At 43.3% G+C, this 18,590-nt stretch overlaps 1 protein-coding gene across 1 annotated transcript in view; it reads right to left on the bottom strand.

Moving 5' to 3' along the window:
* tmprss13a (transmembrane serine protease 13a) overlaps positions 1 to 17,368 on the bottom strand; it is a 57,076-nt gene extending 39,708 nt beyond the window's left edge. The window contains exon 1 of the mRNA XM_028808490.2: positions 17,129 to 17,368. Within this exon, the coding sequence (XP_028664323.2) occupies positions 17,129 to 17,152 (24 nt within the window). The 5' untranslated portion in view covers positions 17,153 to 17,368. The remainder of the gene's footprint in view (positions 1 to 17,128) is intronic.
* Between the last annotated feature and the right edge of the window lie 1,222 nt (positions 17,369 to 18,590).

Here is an 18,590-nt window from a genome sequence, read left to right as displayed (position 1 = left end):
TAAATAGACGCCATGTGTGAAATCTTCCGTGTCTTGGGGAGTTGCATTATTGTGAAGTTTGTGAGACTTCCCAGGAACGGAAGATTAACACACACATGCGCGGAGATTCTATCCCAGGGGTTTCCATCCTTTTTTTCCCCTGAGAGCTCCTTTTACAAAATGAAAATGGCTGAGAGCTACTCGTGTTTTAATGTTTAGTCTCATAGCTTATTTCAAACCAAACAAACTCAATAAGCTTGTTTTGCCTGAACATTTACAAAATGTTGGTGTCCAAAACTCACATTTTTCATTAAAACATCACAAAAAATATTTAGTTCACCTGCAAGTTCATTTTGTATGTGTGTATGCATTTTCTAGTGTATCTCACACTATTGAATTAAAACACGAATGCTGTCAAAACAAAACAATGCAATTCCAAATACACAGATATCCATCCATTATCTAACCCGCTATATCCGAACTACAGGGTCACGGGGGTCTGCTGGAGCCAATCCCAATGCGCAAGGCAGGAAACAAACCCCAGGCAGGGTGCCAGCCCACCGCAGGGCACACACACACCAAGCACACACTAGGGACAATTTAGAATCACCAGTGCACCTAACCTGTTTGACTTTGAACTGTGGGAGGAAACCCACGCAGACACGGGGAGAACATGCAAACTCCACGCAGGTAGGACCCAGGAAGCAAACCCGGGTCTCCTAACTGCAAGGCAGCAGCGCTACCGAGTACACAGATATGACTTCTTCATTTGTTATTTTGTCACTTGTCACTTTGTCACTTTATTCACATGTCCAATTGCAAGTGTGATGTGTTTTTTAGTTCGTCAGATGACTGGCACTGAGGTGTCTGGTGGAGTGGAGCCACTCAGGTTCACTCTTATGGAGTCATTTAAATGTTCGTCTGTCCGTCTTGTTCTGAACTTTGATTTCATGACATTCGTGTCAGACTCACAGAGGTATGGAGACCCAAACAAAGCAGACATTTTCAGAGCTGCCTGGTGAAGATTCTTAGAATTATCAGGCTCTACTAAGCACCAGAAATGCTGAGAATGCTGTTGAGATTTTGACTGCACATTATTTTGAATTTTACTAATATATAATATATCAAATCCAATGTCCCTCTGTCTGTATGTCTGTCCGCTTTTCATGAGAGAACTACTTAACGCAGTGGTTCTCAACCTTTGGGGCGGCCCCCCTAGGGGGGCACGAAGTAACAAAAAGGGGGGCGCGAAGAATCGAAAATATGAAAAATACATCTATTGAAACCAAAATAAATTAACTTAAACTACATTCTGATACTAGAAAAATAAATATAGAGTTAGATAAATGTAGATAAAAGTTAAGTAGGTGTAATAAAATATGCATCAATGATGTATCACTAATTAAAAAAGAACAAATTGGTATTAGTGGGCTCCTTTCAAAAACACGTTGGGAGCGCGATTAAAACTGTTATGAAAACTCGGGTCGCAAATACTTAAAGGTTGAGAAACGCTGACTTAACGGATTTAGATCCGGGCTTTTTTTCTATAATTTGCTTGAACATTCTGGTTGATTCTGCGACTTCTCTCATTGCGCTATGTATCAGAGTTCGCTTGTGGTACCGATTGCTTTGCACACATCTGAGATTTGGTGGGAGGGGGATCCTCCTCACTCACTCACTCGCCAGCTTCGGGGCGTGTGCCTCAACTCTGCGAATGACAGAACAATCAAATTCAGTTTTGTTTCATATGTAAAATAAAGTGTTACTTAGGTCTTGATGAGTTTGAGTCCGGATATTCTCTTTAGTGTGTTCCACATTGAAAAGATAGATTGCAATTCAGATTGTGGATCGTGATTTTGTGTTAAAAGCATCTTGATATGATTTTTTGGAAAGATCGCCCACCCCTAATTTGACTAATCAAGTTTTCAAATTTATGTAGGATTCATTAACCCTTTGGCAAGCTATTTGGAAAGGGGTTTCGAGCTACCGACATGTTGGAGACCCCTGTTCTATCCAGACAAAGTCTCGGATGGTGCCAGCTGCCAGTCACTCTGCAGTATTTTCTCTCCAGGCACATACACGTAGTGAGCCTTCCCTAAACAAAGCCGGGCTTCCTTCCCGGGGCGGCCTGGCTTCTTATATTGCACAAACAGGAAGGGGCGGAGCTAAATGCCCTCACTTGGGGGGATTCTCGGATTTGGGGATGGGGAGAAGGAGGAGAAAATGTCAGCAACAGTGTCTCCTCCCGCCCCGGTGGGTTATCATACACCTCGATCGAGGCCTTGAGATTTTCCGACGCAGATGCGTGACACTGCGCTACTAATTTAATGCCAATGTCAATTTATTTATATAGCACATTTAAAACAACAAAGGAATGCTGTGCTTTACAATAAAAGAAGAAAAAAAAACATAAAATTAACATCTATCCATCCATCCATTTTCCAACCCGCTGAATCCAAACACAGGGTCACGGGGGTCTGCTGGAGCCAATCCCAGCCAACACAGGGCACAAGGCAGGAACCAATCCCGGGCAGGGTGCCAACCCACCGCAGGACACACACAAACACACCCACACACCAAGCATACACTAGGGCCAATTTAGAATCACCAATCCACCTAACCTGCATGTCTTTGGACTGTGGGAGGAAACCGGAGCACCCGGAGGAAACCTACGCAGACACGGGGAGAACATGCAAACTCCACGCAGGGTGGACCCGGGAAGCGAACCCGGGTCTCCTAACTGCGAGGCAGAAGCGCTACCACTGCGCCACCGTGCTGCCCTACAATTAACATAAATATAAATAAAAATAAATGAACATAAAAAAATAAATAATAAATAGAAGTAAGATTACATAATCACAATGAGGAAACCATCAGTATTACTGAAGGTCATGGAAAGCAAGTGAATAGAAATGAGTCTTTAATCTCGTTTTGAACAGTTCAGTTGTAGAAGACTCTATTATGTGATGAGGTAAAGAGTTCCACAGGCGAGGAGCAGCAACTGCACAAGTCCTGTCTGTCCCCCTTAATTTTGCATTTGGTATGAGGGACAACAAGAGGCAACTGACCAAAAGATCTAAGTACTCTAGATGGCTGGTGTAAAGCACACAATTCAGATAAACAGGCAGGAGCAAGCCCATGAAAAGATTTAATAACTAGCAACAAGGATTTAAAATCAATTCAAAAACTGACAGGCAACCAGTGTAAAGATGCTAATATTGGAGACACAGAATCAGACTTTCTTGCCCCAACCAGAAAGCGAGCGGCAGCATTCTGGACCGACTGTAATCTGCGTATCAGGGATTTTTAATGGTATCTTGATAATTAAAGGTAGCAATGTCTATCAGAAACACTGACCTTTCTGTGTGCGTCCAAACATCTGACAGATGGTTTATGGGCACCCAGATCCAGATTTTGCCTGAGCACTGGTGCTTAGTGCCAATCACTGAACCGGCACCCATGAAGCACACACATGCTTTCATGATATCTTCATTATGTCAGCTGCTCTTTGTGAAGCGTACTGTGGCAGTTCTTTGTATGTGGCAGTGCCAGTATACTGGGGACCACCACCTTAAATAAATCCCCAGCATTCCACACAAACACTGATTGTCTAATCTCAGTAAAGAAAGCAGGTGTGACTGGGAGGCTCCGCTCGAAGGCAAAATATGCATAAACTTCTAAGAACTGAATGGCTGAGCTCTTTATGTATTCAGGAAGTGTAACTACGGCTTGTGGCTTCAAACACTGGTGACGAGGGGAGTGTGGCCTGGGAGCATTTATAAAAAAATGTTCTGACTCCACACCTTCTGTCCGGTTTTGTAGGTTCAGCCTGACAGAGACGGCCACACTTTTCTGGTTTTGTAGTCCAAGTCATTCCACGGTTTCAAGTGAGAGTTTTATTTTGGTAAAGGCAGTTGATTGATGTATGATTTGCAATGCAATCAGTTTGATAATTATAATTTAGGTCTTGCATGCAATTGTACAGAACGTGTGCGTTCTTATTTAATAATCATCTCTAAGCACCCTGGTAAGAATGTAATATAAAATCGTCTCTATTTAAAATATAGAGCTTTGCAGACAGCGCTATCTTTTTATATATAAAATCTAACGTCTGTCTATCTGTCTGTCTGTTCGCTTTTCACGAGAGAACTACTTAACAGATTATGATCAGGCTTTTCTCTATAATTTGCTTGAACATTCCGGTTGATTTTGTGCCTTCTCCCATCGTGCTAAGTATCATAGTTCACTTGCAGGAGTGATTCCTTCATGCAAATCCGAGACAGTGGCTGCAGGCCGAGGGGAGTAGGGACCCTCCTCACTCACGCGCCAGCCTCCGTTCGAGTCGGTGTACCTTGCCTGCGCTTAGCTAGTGATACCTGTTTGTTTATTGATTTTTAAAGTTTGTCCCGTTTCACTGCTACATCTAGTTTATAATGAATTTGAATCGACTGATTCATTAACCGATGTTTGTATGCCGCCCTTCCAAAAGTTTCTCTTCTTATACTTCTTACAAATGGGATTGATCTCCAGCCTGACAAAGATGGTTTATGTGTCTGGTTAGGGTTTAAAGAGGTGCTGCCCCCTAGAAGGTTGCAGTGCGCCAAGGCCTCTGCCTTTGACCGCTCACGTGGCACCCGGCACCTATTCCTCCTGCAGATGGGGGGGGGGGGGGTCCCCACAGGACGGCAGTCCCACATTGTGTTTCCTGGCTCTGTGGTATGTAGGCCCGGCTGCCAGGAGCCCACCTGTGGGCACCTCTACCAGGCCTGGCTTCAGGAGGAGGCCCCCGTAACCCTATACTGGGTGGGGTACTCTTTTAAATGTATGGGTTTGCTTAATTAGAGGATTATATCCCAGATAACCTTTGAACACCTTGGACTCCCACAGTATGAGTTGGCAAGAAGGACGTTTGGGAAAAGGACATTTGGGCCTCACTGCTAAGACTGTTGCCCCTGTAACCTGGCTTCAGAAAGGTGGTGGACGAATGATTGACAAAGATGGATCAGTCAATCATCCATTCCATCCATCCATTATTCAACCCGCTATATCCTAACTACAGGGTCACGGGGGTCTGCTGGAGCCAATCCCAGCCAACACAGGGCACAAGACAGGAAACAAACCCCGGGCGGGGTGCCAGCCCATCGCAGGACACACACACACACCAAGCACACACTAGGGACCATTTAGAATTGCCAATGCACCTAACCTGCATGTCTTTGGACTGTGGGAGGAAACCTGAGCACCCGGAGGAAACGACACGTGGAGAACATGCAAACTCCATGAAGGGAGGACCCGGAAAGCAAACCCAGGTCTCCTAACTGCGAGTCAGCAGCGCTACCCACTGTGCCACCGTGCTGCCCAATCACCCATTCAAACAAGGAAAAAATTTAAATGAGGGTGCTATTTCATTTGTTTTTTATACTTGAATGCTAACTTTGCCTTAACATGGAGGGCATATTTTAGTATCGTGCTCTTCAAACATTTAGGCACCACCTTGTGCCGAAAGAGCATTTCTGATAACAACAGCAACATTTATTTCTATTGCACATTTTCATACTCCATTAACCTGCGATTGCTCCGTCCCGGGTATGACGTTAACCTGCATCCAGCCCGGCAAGCAGGTCCCCCGACTTACAGGGAAAACTTGGCAGTTGGTGGCAGGATTGGCACTCCTGGCACTGTTCCAGTGTGGTAAGGAGGTGTCAGTTGTCCCAGTCCAGGTGATTCAGCATGTGGTGGTTGTGGCAATATGCTATCAGTGCATGCTCTCAACATCTGTGTCAGCCACAACAACAACATTTATTTCTATAGCGCATTTTCATACAAATGGTGGAGCTCAATGTGCTTTACAAGATGAAGAAGGAAAGGTTTAAATGAAACAAAAATCAGATTAGGCAATACTAAGTAACACAGAATAAAGTAAGGTCAGATGGCCAGAAGGACTGAAAAACCAAATGCCTGGGGGCTGCAGAAAAAAAAAAAAAAAAACAAAATCTGCAGGGGGTCCAAGGCCAAGAGACCACTAACCCCCCTACTGGGCATTCTACCTGACATAAATGATCTAAATCATGGCTTCACATGAAAGAATTCGATGATGATGGTCATGATGTCAGGTTACACGACTTCTGGTTGGAGGGCACCTCAGACTTGGCTGATCTCGTCACCTGTGGATGTCAATTTACATTTGAAATCGGCGGAGATGTCGACTGAACATGGCATGACGATTGTTTAGCACAGTTTCACATTTTCAAAGTATTGCACACTCGCCCCTTTCTTTCCTGACAACCAACAACGTGTAAAGGATTAACAAAGTTCGGCCGCGATCTCTCTCCCGGTTTTCTTTTTTCAAAGACGTCAGACAGATGAGCTTCTCTTCATATTTGTGACGTCCAAAATGCCCACATTCCGGGTGGGCGCTCAAGTGGTTGTCAGCTCTCTCTCTCTCTCACACACACACACACACACACACACACACACACACACACACACACACACACACACACACACACACACACACACACACATGAGCCCACCCTTACGATGTAACAATGACTAAAAATAACTGGTGTGAGGGATGGCTGGTGTCTTTACCTGGCTGGGATGCCTCCTTAAAAGAAGGACATGGGGAGATGGCTTTTGAAGGGCGTTATCTCCCCTGAATTGTCACTTGGCAGCGCCCGAGGGTGCCTCTGATTCTCACAGGGCTGTATTGGAATTGCTATGTGCTGGCACAGCCCCGTTGGGTTCTGTGGATGCTGCCAGGGGGAACTGTGGAAGCTGCAGAGCCCTACTTTAGGATTCTACCACAGCTGGGAATAATTGCAGACCTCCCTAATGAGCCCGCTGGGGAGCTCCTGGGTGTGGCTTAAAAAGGAGGAAGAGTGATGAAGCTTGTCAGTGGAGGAGTCAAGCAGAAAGAAAGAAAGAAAGAAAGAAAGAAAGAAAGAAAGAAAGAAAGAAAGAAAGAAAGAAAGAAAGAAAGAAAGAAAGAAAGAAAGAAAGAAAGAAAGAAAGAGAAGAAGTGCTGTGTGTTGTATTCTTTGGCTGTACTAATGGGTGCTAACTGGTGCTAATGGGAAATGGGTAGAAAATGTTTCCCACTGAATAAAAGCCTTTTATTTTACAGCACTTGTGTCTGTGTCTGTTGTGTCGGGTGTTTCGCCCCCTGGTGGTTCACACTGGGAAAGCAATGTAGTGTGAGGTGGCTTTAGTCCTGTCTCACACGCTGCACCACTGCACCCAAAAATTACACCAGCAAGTTCACTCTTAAGAAGAACGGATTCTTAATGGCACTTTATTGGGTTGTGTGGAGCCATTGCTTGACCGAGAACCATTTCATTTCGGGAAGGAGCCATTGCATGTGAAATCACCTCCTGTGACTCGTACTCCACACATCAAGGTGCTATATTACCTGACTTTCTGTTAGCCTTCTTAATGGCTACTTCCTGAACACTATCTGACAGCTTCTTTAGGCTTTGAAAAGGTTCCTAATATGTGGACAAACACAGAGCTCTTTATTACCTGCAGGATACTGACCAGGGGCGTAAGCAGGAATCAATTTTAGGGTGGGCCTCTGTAAAAATGGGCATTCTAGTTTTTAGTAGGCTATATAAGGGCACTTTCCATTACTGTGGTACATTCACAAAAGTTGAGCAAAAATTATCAAGGCAATCAAACGTCGTTGTGCCATGGAGGACACACAAACACAAAATCAGTCCCTACCTGCCCTGTAAAGTTTTATGCCAGACGCAGGCGTCGGGGCTTTAGATTGAGCAGGTCGATTAATTTGTCTCAATCTCAGTTTTCAGCAAGATAGTCAAGTTGCTGATACAAACTGATGACATTGATGACCTCAAACGCATCTTGATCTGATTTACGGGTGAAACATCTCTCTCAACACTACAAGTTGTACTTGGAAGTGTGTCCATTACTTGCAACAAAGCATTTGTGAATTTCCCCTTGGGATTAATAAAGTATCTATCTATCTATCTATCTATCTATCTATCTATCTATCTATCTATCTATCTATCTATCTATCTATCTATCTATCTATCTATCTATCTATCTATCTATCTTAACATTAGGGAATATGTCCACAGGGCAAAAGAGATGACCACTTTTGCTGTCTTGTTTCCACTTTCCTGTTAATTTCTTAGACAAACACTAACACAGAGTACTCTGCATCCTGGTAATTTATTCCATATAGCTTAGCCAGGCTTTTTGGATAACCTTGATATTTCCACTTGTTTTGCCATGTCAGAAATAATCCCTAAAAATAAGAAAGTATCTCTTATGTTCGTCGACAATACACAATTAAGCAAGTTAAGGTTCTGTGAACTGTCTAATGAGTAACACCAATCAGGTTACACATACACCGTAACTCCACCCCGTTTATTTATTGAAAATTCAGTAAACCAATGGGATTTGACATACCACTTTGAAACTGAAGGAAAGATAAAATCACAAATAGACAATCAATTACAAAATTTCATGGAAAATTTCATATACAATCTGCTGATTGGCCAATGAAGGAGGGCCTGGGCCCACTGTGACAATGCAGGTCCGCTCCATTCTCCCATCTTGCGTTTGGGAGCCCTGAACCCGACCCCGTCGGTAATGTCACCAAGATCAGCCGACAAATGAGGACAATTCTCAAATGAAGCCAGGGGATTTTTCCAAAAAGTGCCAAAGTGCTTTTATTAAAATCAACAAAACAGTGTCCAAAGTGCAGTGCATCAGGTTAATAATAAATCCATAAAATCCAAGTGTTCAGTGGGGATAGAAAAACCCCATAAATAAATCCTTTAAAATCCAAAGTTAACAATGCAGAAGTTAAAATTACTCTCCGGCCCACCTCCTTCTCTCATTCTCCCTGGCTCACCCATTGCTCCCGCAGCCGGCGGAGACCCAACAGCCCCGAGCTCCTTTCGGCCGACCTCCGTCCTGGCTTCCATTAAGGACATCACTGCCAGAACGTCCGAGGTCGGCTCTCCTCCCTTCATTCTTCGTGCTCACGCAGTTGCTCCACAGATCCCTCGGGAGGGCACCTGCCTTGCTCACCCCACTCCAATAGAGCATCCAGTGGGGTGAACTAGCCCCTAGAGCGCCACAACCTAACGCTCCTTCGTTGCTGTCTCCTCCTTACAGGTGGCCTGATCCTCCTGCTAAGACTTCTCTTCAAATCCTTTAACCACCTTTTTTCTTCACCTCGATCCATCTTTTCATCCCTTGATCGATCCATCCATTCCTATTCATCTCTCCTTCCTGGTGCCAACCCATATACATACACCTCTCCCGTGCCTCAGAGGGTGCAGCTTCTTAATTACACACCGCAGGAATCCAATGAAGCAATTGAGAATGATTGCACCCACACGTGCAGGTGCGACTCGCTCCAACTACCTTATTAACTCCCCGCGGTCGTGCAATCACGCCCACGGAGATCGACACGGCTATAAGGATTTCAAACTTGGCCTATTTTTTTTAAAGCCGCGGACCCAGTATACCACACTCACCCCTCCCTATGTCGCTGATACTGACAGATCAAGAAACCTGAACTTAGCCCATGTTGTTATAAGCACAATGAGTGTTTTAAACATCAAGGACCCATTGATATTTCACAAATCTGTATCATCTAGTTATGGTTATTTATGGAGCTTGTTATGGATCTACTTGTAGTTAAGTTTTGTTGTAGGGCTTGATTTTACTGCATAATTTCCGGCATTTTATAATGTTGGTCGTATAAGTCGAATGCGGAAAACTCATGCTATTGGTCCAAGAGATTATGATATGCTAACGCCCACCTGAGAGAGTAACCACGGGTCACACAGCCTTTTTATTTCTATGTATTGTGCCTACGTGACCACACGGTAATACCCAAACTATTCCGAAGTGACGTTTGCACTGTTTTGTGTTTTTTGTACCTCATACACCCTTATCATAACAGCATCCCTTATCTACAATGGAACGCTCGATCAGAAGAAAATGTAAAGGTCGTTTTAAATTAAAAGTCGTTGAAGTGGCAAAAGAAATTGGTAACTGCGCTGCTGCAACAAAATTCGATGCGTCTGAGAAACTGATGTGAGATTGGAGGAGGCTAGAAGATGTAAAAAAAAAATGTAAGTGTCGTATTTTGAACGGGTGTATAAGTCGGGGTTTGATTTTATGATCGATTTTTCTTGTTTCGAGACCCGACTTATACACGAGTATATACGGTAATTAAATAAAGGTTATTTCTGGAACTTCATGTGGATGGTTCTTTCTGGCCTATTTATTTTTATGTGTGATGGTGATTCCCAAACAGAACAATCATAGAGTTACTCTAAAAAAGATCCAAGTGTTACAGCAGACATGACATATTGTATACAACAGTCCAAATGCACCCACTTTGTTTCGCTGTTTGCTGGAATGAAAGAGTAGAAATCTCCAGAATTGCTTCAGGATGGGTGGTGTGACTGCAACGATCAAAGCCAAGCCGTGGAGCTTCACAAGACCTCAACGCCAAAAGCCCCTTAAGAATGGCCCTGCGACTACACATGCGTCACGTTAGCATGCGGATTATGATGCTGTAAGCACTACTCACAGTATATTACGCCACGACCAGCTTTGATTAGCCATCAAGGTTTAACTTGACGTTTTCAGGTCAAACTGTAAAATCTACTTAAGCACCTCATGGAACAACCACACCTCAGTGTGGAGCGTCATTTCTTTGCAAAACGTCTTCCACTCTTAGTCCCTGTCTAAGATGACACATTCTTCCCATGTCTGTCTGGGTCTTGATCTGGGGCACCTCATTTTCCTTCCATTTCTTTTAAAGGTTTACTTGCATTTCATCTCGTTTTCGATATCTCACAATACATGAATACAGGTAAAAGTTGTAAATAATAAAAGACAGAACATTACATAATTAATTACATCACCAAGTGCTCTCCGCCTATAACCAAAATAATAACTTAAGTTGTTGTGATGAAGCGCCGGGGTACTCCTTACGCCAGCTCCTGAGAACTAAGGCTAACAAGACCCTCAGATTTACATATTTTGGTGGCAGCAGTGGGATTAAGAAAATACAGCACTTCACCAACAATCAGGGAAGAAACAAACTGATAGGTACAAAAGCCGGATGTTGACTTATGTGAGCCCAGCTTCTTCCTCCATTCTTCCAGATATCTCCCAAGCAGACCAAAAATGCACTCCACCCTCTCCGTTTTTCCCTGGTTCTCTACCCCAATCAGGTAGAGTTGTAAATGTAAATAATAAAAGGCTGTACCATCATAAAAGACAGAATAATAAGTAATTAATTACATAATCAAGACAAGCACAGCGCTCTCTAACAATAACCAAAATAATAACTTAAAATGTTGTGACATTCCGGATGAAGCATCAGCTACTGAGAACTAAGGCTAACAAGATAATCTGATTTATATATTTTGGTGGCAGAAGTGGGATAAAGAGAATACAGAACTTCACCAACTTTCAAGGAATAAACAAACCGACAGGCACAAAAGCTGGATGATGACTTAAGTGAGCCCAGCCATAGCCCATGAGCTTTCCCTTCCATTCTCCCAGACATCCTCCATGCCACCTAAAAATGCCCCCCATCCTCTTCATTTTTGCTGGGCTTGCTACCCCAATCAGGTCCAGTTGTTAATAAACTGTTGCAGCAACATAAAAGCCAGAACAATAAGAAAGTATTAACATAACTAATACAAACACAGTGCTTAATAATAACTTCATGACATCCTGTCCTCTGAAACTTTTGTGGTTTCACATCCCAGTCTTGGCTCACTGTGAAACCATGAGGGATGTGCTGGGCGGATTTTAACAATAAATTCAATTTCAGTTTATTCTAACACAGTTCTTTTCTCGGAAAACCGAGCCAAAGAAGATGTTCTTGTTTTCAAATGAACAACATTTATAAAAACACCCCACTCTGTGCACTATATGCATGTTTAAATTCACACTTCCAATTTCTATGATTCCTCTGATTTATTGTTCCTTATGCTTTAGAATAAGAAAAATACATTAAAATAATATCAGATATGGTCACTTTAAAACAGAGGGCATGAACACTGAAATTCAAGCTGACAATGTAATATAACTGAACATTATCAAAGCTGTTCATTCCAATTCAGGATTGTATATGCTGCCACCTATAAAGCAGAATTGGAGCAAAGCAGGGACCACCACTGGACAGGACTTGTGCCCATCACAGGGCACATCAATCAACCATGACATGCCTGTTTTGGGAGATTTCAGAGTAGAACCAATGCAGATATAAACAGAAAGTGCAGAATCCACGTGGAAAATTGTGTCTTTAGTGAAACTTCACTCATCGGGGACAACCCAGGATTGGCTAAAGGAAATTTACATAAGAACAGAAGAAATGTGAGAAATGAGTGGAGACCATTCAATCCATCAGGAACATTTGTTTACCTAATAGTTAAGTTGTTATGATATCTTATACAGATATGACTTATAAGAGGTTAAGGTTTGTGCTTCAACTACATGTCTATCTATCTATCTATCTATCTATCTATCTATCTATCTATCTATCTATCTATCTATCTATCTATCTATCTATCTATCTATCTATCTATCTATCTGTCTACAGTATGTGTTATATAGTGCCTTTCACATCTATCTATCTATCTATCTATCTATCTATCTATCTATCTATCTATCTATCTATCTATCTATCTATCTATCTATCTATCTATCTATCTATCTACAGTATGTGTTATATAGTGCCTTTCACATCTATCTATCTATCTATCTATCTATCTATCTATCTATCTATCTATCTATCTATCTATCTATCTATCTATCTATCTATCTATCTATGTGTTATATAGTGCCTTTCACATCTATCTATCTATCTATCAACCCCTACAGGGTTGAGCTTCAAAACTCTGTACCCATGGTCCCCATAGCTGCCAGGGCTTTCGCCCACATGTGGTCTGGGGAAGGCGTAAGCCCTCTTCCGGTCCTCCGGGGCGTCCCGGCTGGTTCGCCCCGCTAGCCACCTGCAACACTATCTATCTATCTATCTATCTATCTATCTATCTATCTATCTATCTATCTATCTATCTATCTATCTATCTATCTATCTATCTATCTATCTATCTATTCCACTTGAGTAAAGGAATGCAACATGCTGTTTTTGCCACACCCTGAAAATTGCATATTCTTGACCTTTGAGATTATCGGAAACTAAATAACATCCCTCCATTTTGGAACTAACCCTAAAAGACTTCCAGTAGATTAAATTAAATTTCAGCTAATTTAAAGTCATTGGTGAGCCTTTACAAAAACCAGTTGCTTGTCATTTTCGTGCTCTCACTGCTGTGTATTGTTACCCCCTTAGTTCACTGTCCTGCTCACACTTTGAAGTCCTGAGCATTGTTTACCCTGAGGCTTTTTGAAAGTAAATGCAGCAGTGTGTGTGTGTTTGGGTGTGGGTGTGTGTGTGTGTGTGTGTGTGTGTGTGTGTTTGTGTGTGTGTGTGTGTGAACCTCTCTTTTAGTGACTTTCATCTCCATCTGCGTTTGGGGTCCTCCATTATGCCAAGCACCGGCCGGCTAGGTTCAGGCTCTCCTAGGTTCACTATTATAACATGGTGACCAGTAAAATTCCCAATTTAAAGTCTGAATGTATGTCAAGAGCAGACTTTGCCCTTAGATATTTTAGAGACCAAATGAGGTTATTTGTAAATTGTTTCAGAAATGTTTTTAGAATGTTTATAATTATTATTACTTTATACATTTGAAAATTTGCAAAAAGAGTAAAATAAATATTTTCAGCATTATGTAGATTTCAGGATACTGTATATGTATGGCATGGGCCTCGAGGGACATCCCCAGCAGTTCTTGTACTTTTATTTTTACTGGCAAACAGCTGAAGTCAAACACAAAAGTAAGTTTTGCTTTAGTTTTGGTAAAGTCTGTGTGTCTTTCTCGCCTTCTGTTTTCTTGGCCCGTTGTTGATTACACGTTTCTTTTGGATTCACCGAGTGCAATGGGTTGTTTTGATCCTCATAGACTTTTTGCTTACCAAAAAAGAATTTCTTTCTCTGAAGGATTCTTTGCATATGAAATTACATCTTTGGGTTTGGAAAGAGTTCTCGATGTGTGGATAATACAGAAATCTTTAATGTATGGTAGGCCAGCAGACTAAGAAAACCTGGACCTTGGCCTGTGTGATTATGTGCAGCAGGGGTCCTTTTAAAATCAGGAAGGCATCTGTTATCATCTTCCAAGGGTTCATTTGTAGAACCTGATACAGATCTAAATAAGTAAAAGTTCTTTCTGGAACCTTCATGTCGATGGGTCTTTTGGAAATCAAAAATAATCCCCCTAGGGAAGAACCAATCTAGCAGTTTGATTTTTAAGAAAGACAGATATGGGGTCAATATGGCATTCCACTGTTCCCTGGATATAACAGCTGGTAAATTCAAGTGGCATTAAACTACCAAATAGTTGTTAGAAGTTCTGGTACAGGGGCATACACTCTTAGACAAACTGGCACTTTGAAGGTGCTGGTTGTGTGATTCCTCGTATACCAACTGCTTGACAAAGAACAGCCGGGTTCCATGCCTGGCAGGGACGCCCCTGCTGCATCTGTTCCAGGGGAGCAACCATGGGCAGCTCAATACCTCCCCCGGGACGCTTGGTGGCAGCCTCCCTGGTGGACGGTGATCCCCCAACCTGTCGCATGGCTCCATGGGAGATGGAGTCCTCCACAGCCTGGTTGGGGTCTCGGATAGCCGCTAGAGGGAGCTGCATGGAGTCAGCAGCCCGGCTGGACGAATCTTCAGCCCCACCCGGAAGTGCAATTAGGACCAAGTGGTCAAGCACCTGGAACGCTTCTGGGTGGGCTATAAAAGGGCCAGCAACCACCACTCGGGGGCCAGAGTCAGGAGAAGAAGGACTAAGTTTGAGGAGGAGGAGGAGGAGGAGGTGGTGGTGGTGGTGGTGGTGGTAAAAGAGAGAAAAGATTGTTGGTGTTTGAATTGTGCTTTGGGACTGTGTATTGCCTGTGGGTCACGGAGAAGACGTGCGCCCACGGGTGAAGAAATATTAAAACTTTGCCTGATACGTGCCTCTGTGTCCATCTGTGTTGGGTCAGGCGCTTATATAGCGCCTCTGTTACACTATCTATCTATCTATCTATCTATCTATCTATCTATCTATCTATCTATCTATCTATCTATCTATTATAAAGTTATATATCTCTTATATAGTGCTTTTCATATCTATCTATCTATTATATAGTTATACAGTATATCTCTTATATAGTGCCTTTCATATCTATCTATCTATCTATTATATAGTTATATATCTCTAAGATAGATAGATAGATATGAAAGGCTCTATCTATCTATCTATCTATCTATCTATCTATCTATCTATCTATCTGTAATATCATAATATTTATGTTGAAGTTATGATTTGGGACTTTTAAAGTGCTTGTTTGATACAGGTCCAGGAGGTTTGAATTATTAATTAGAAAAATGGAAATGTTTTGGGGTCATTTTCAAATTAATATAAGTAATAGTATGTCATATACGGACTGCAAGGGAATTGTTTCTCATTTGATACAGCAGCCTGTAAAATATTGGTTTATATGTTACCTGTTATATATTAATTTGATTTATTGCTATTTGATCAATAAAGGTCATTTTAAAAATGAAACATCTATCTATCTGTTTGTGCCTTGCCGTTTGTATTTCCGACATGTACTACTTTTCTGGATATTATATTGCTCCTTTGAACGTTGTTTTTTGTAAGGTGCCTTGTGATGGTCGTCTGATAAAACAGACATTGGTTTAATGATTGATTTTTCTAGGGATGTCGGTTTATAACGATGTCCCGTCACACAGCGCTGAAAAGAAGAAGTCGAATGTACACAAGAAACAACTTCCAACACACAAGGCACACGTCTTCGAATTATAACAGCTAACTACTAACAACGGTGTTTTAATCACGATGCCCGTGAACTCGCCGAGATTTATTTATGAACACCAAGGCTAAAAATTCAACGGCCTTTCAAATTATTTACAAATCATTTACGAGCATTCACAATATAACCCTTCATCAAATGACATCGAAAATCAGAAAATTTCGCGCAAAAAAGTGGACAAGACTTTTACGGACAATGCGAATTTGTGCCACAAAAGCAAAACGTGTCCACTCCCTCTCTGATGTGGAATTCCAAGAAAAAAGAAAGAACACGAGTCGCCCTTTTGACGTCACAGTTCGCGCCGGCCGATGCGCGGCCATCGCCGATTTGGAGCTCCTCGAAAGCCCAGAGCGATTCCACGCCGTTGGAAGGTTCAGTGTCCAGCGCCACCCAATTTCAATTCTGCTCACAAGTGACCTCTGGACTGTGACGATGAAGGACTGTTACCATGGTGACAGAGAGGGCAGCACCCCCGAGATCGTTGGCTTACTTTTCAAAGGCGCCTGTAATCTCTTCCAGTATGCACTCACCGGGCTGCACGCCCTTCACACACAAATCGCCGCCACACCGCCCATCTCACACACGCAGACGGGCACAGTCCGTTGTTATTCGTATCTCAGACGACCTTCCCGTACTTGAAGGTGGTCTATGAAGACCGCGCGCAGCAGTGACCATCCCACTTTTGTTCTTGCTTTTTATACAAAGGTCACCGATTACAGAACCAAGAGACATCAAAATTGGAAAGACCCCCTGACTGACAATTCTCTAACAAAGTGTAAGCGCATTGTATTATTACACTACTCATAGCGCTGAACTGACCACCAGACATGAAAACAGCCCTTAGAGCTTAAAGATGACAGTATTGAGTGTGTTAGCTTGACATGGTCCTCACAAGCCCTGGCTCTAAGACACATGACACTTGATGCAGTGGGCTTGGTTCCCAGTAGGTGGGCATTAGAGATGTGGCATACTAATCCATTTCCTAAAACGCTGGACACAGGAAGCTTCTGAATACCAGTTTCATCAAACAGACTTGACTTTCTAGTGACGTGCTGAGGCTCTTTCATATATTTGCTTAAAGTCCAGAGTTTCCAGTGACTTAACTTCGTTTTGCAGCAGAAGCCATTTTTAAAAGATTGATCCGAATTGATCCACACACTTCAGAGCTAATATACAACCAAAAACAAGTACATACCATCTGCCCTGGGTACGCTGCCATCTCTCGTAGGGCTGCTTCTGCCTGTCTCACCTTAAAGCATGCTGTATGTAGGAAGCTGTCAGAGAAACAAATGCTTCACATAGTCACCAAACCAGTTTAACAAAACAGCATACCTGCTCTTCCACATCCACACCTGCTTTAAATAATGAGGGCCATCAGAGCTGAAATCACTGAAACGCAGGGGCCAATAAAGTGGACACCTCAAGAAAGATGGTGTCAATAATGTGGGCACTTCTGGAAAGCTGGATTCCTGTAAACACTGGTAACGGAGCAGTGAACACTTCCTCAAGGGTGGGGACGATGAGGAACTCGCTTCAGGGTCACTGGTGCCAATAGGCTGGACGTGTGTCAGCAATCGTCAAGACGAAGAATGCGGGCATAACAAGAAAAGCTAAAGCAAATAAGGCAGACTTGTCAGGAATACTGTACTGGAAAAAAAGTATGGCAGATATTTTAAAGGTTTGTCAGACAACAGGTGGGATACTCTTAGAACGCTTGTGCCAACCAAGCAGACAATTTAGTGACATTAGATGCAGACATTACCGTCTGAGAGGTGGGCATTTAATGGGCATTAGGAATAAGTGATTAACTCTTCACAAATGCAATCCAAAGGAATGCACTAGAAAAAACTTAAAGAGCTGGGATCTCCATGAATACTGGTGCCAACCAAGTGCACTCCACACAAATGCTAGGAGCCTGTGCCAAAGAGAAATTCCAAATAAATGAGGGCACACATTGAGCACATTTGGATAAACAGACTGCCACTTCCCCCTCCTTTAACCGTCACCTTATCGTGGTGGAGGGGTTTGCGTGTCCCAATGATCCTAGGAGCTCTGTTGTCCGGGGCTTTATGCCCCTGGTAGGGCCACCCAAGGCAAACTGGTCCTAGGTGAGGGATGAGACAAAGAGCGGTTAAACAAACCTCCTATGAAGAAAAACCAGTTTGGACGGTGTTTTCCCTTGCCCGGACGCGGGTCACCGGGGCCCCACTCTGGAGCCAGGCCTGGAGGTGGGGCTCGATGGCGAGTGCCTGCACCCATGGGGCTCGGCCGGGCACAGCCCGAAGAGGCAACGTGGGTCCCCCCTTCCCATGGGCTCACCACCTATGGGAGGGGCCAAGGAGGTCGGGTGCAGTGTGAGTTGGGTGGTGGCCGAAGACGGGGACCTTGGCGGTCCGATCCTCGGCTACAGAAACTGGCTCTTGGGACGTGGAATGTCACCTCTCTGAAGGGGAAGGAGCCTGAGCTAGTGCGCGAAGTTGAGAGGTTCCGGCTAGATATAGTCGGGCTCACCTCGACGCACAGCTTGGACTCTGGAACCAATCTCCTTGAGAGGGGCTGGACTCTGTACCACTCTGGAGTTGCCCCCGGTGAGAGGCGCCGAGCAGGTGTGGGTATACTTATTGCCCCCCAACTTGGAGCCTGTACATTGGGGTTTA

Source organism: Erpetoichthys calabaricus, chromosome 9 (genome assembly GCF_900747795.2).
Source record: "Erpetoichthys calabaricus chromosome 9, fErpCal1.3, whole genome shotgun sequence".
Lineage (NCBI taxonomy): Eukaryota > Metazoa > Chordata > Cladistia > Polypteriformes > Polypteridae > Erpetoichthys > Erpetoichthys calabaricus.
Note: the sequence above shows the minus strand (reverse complement) of the source record. Positions and strands in the feature narration are given on the sequence as shown.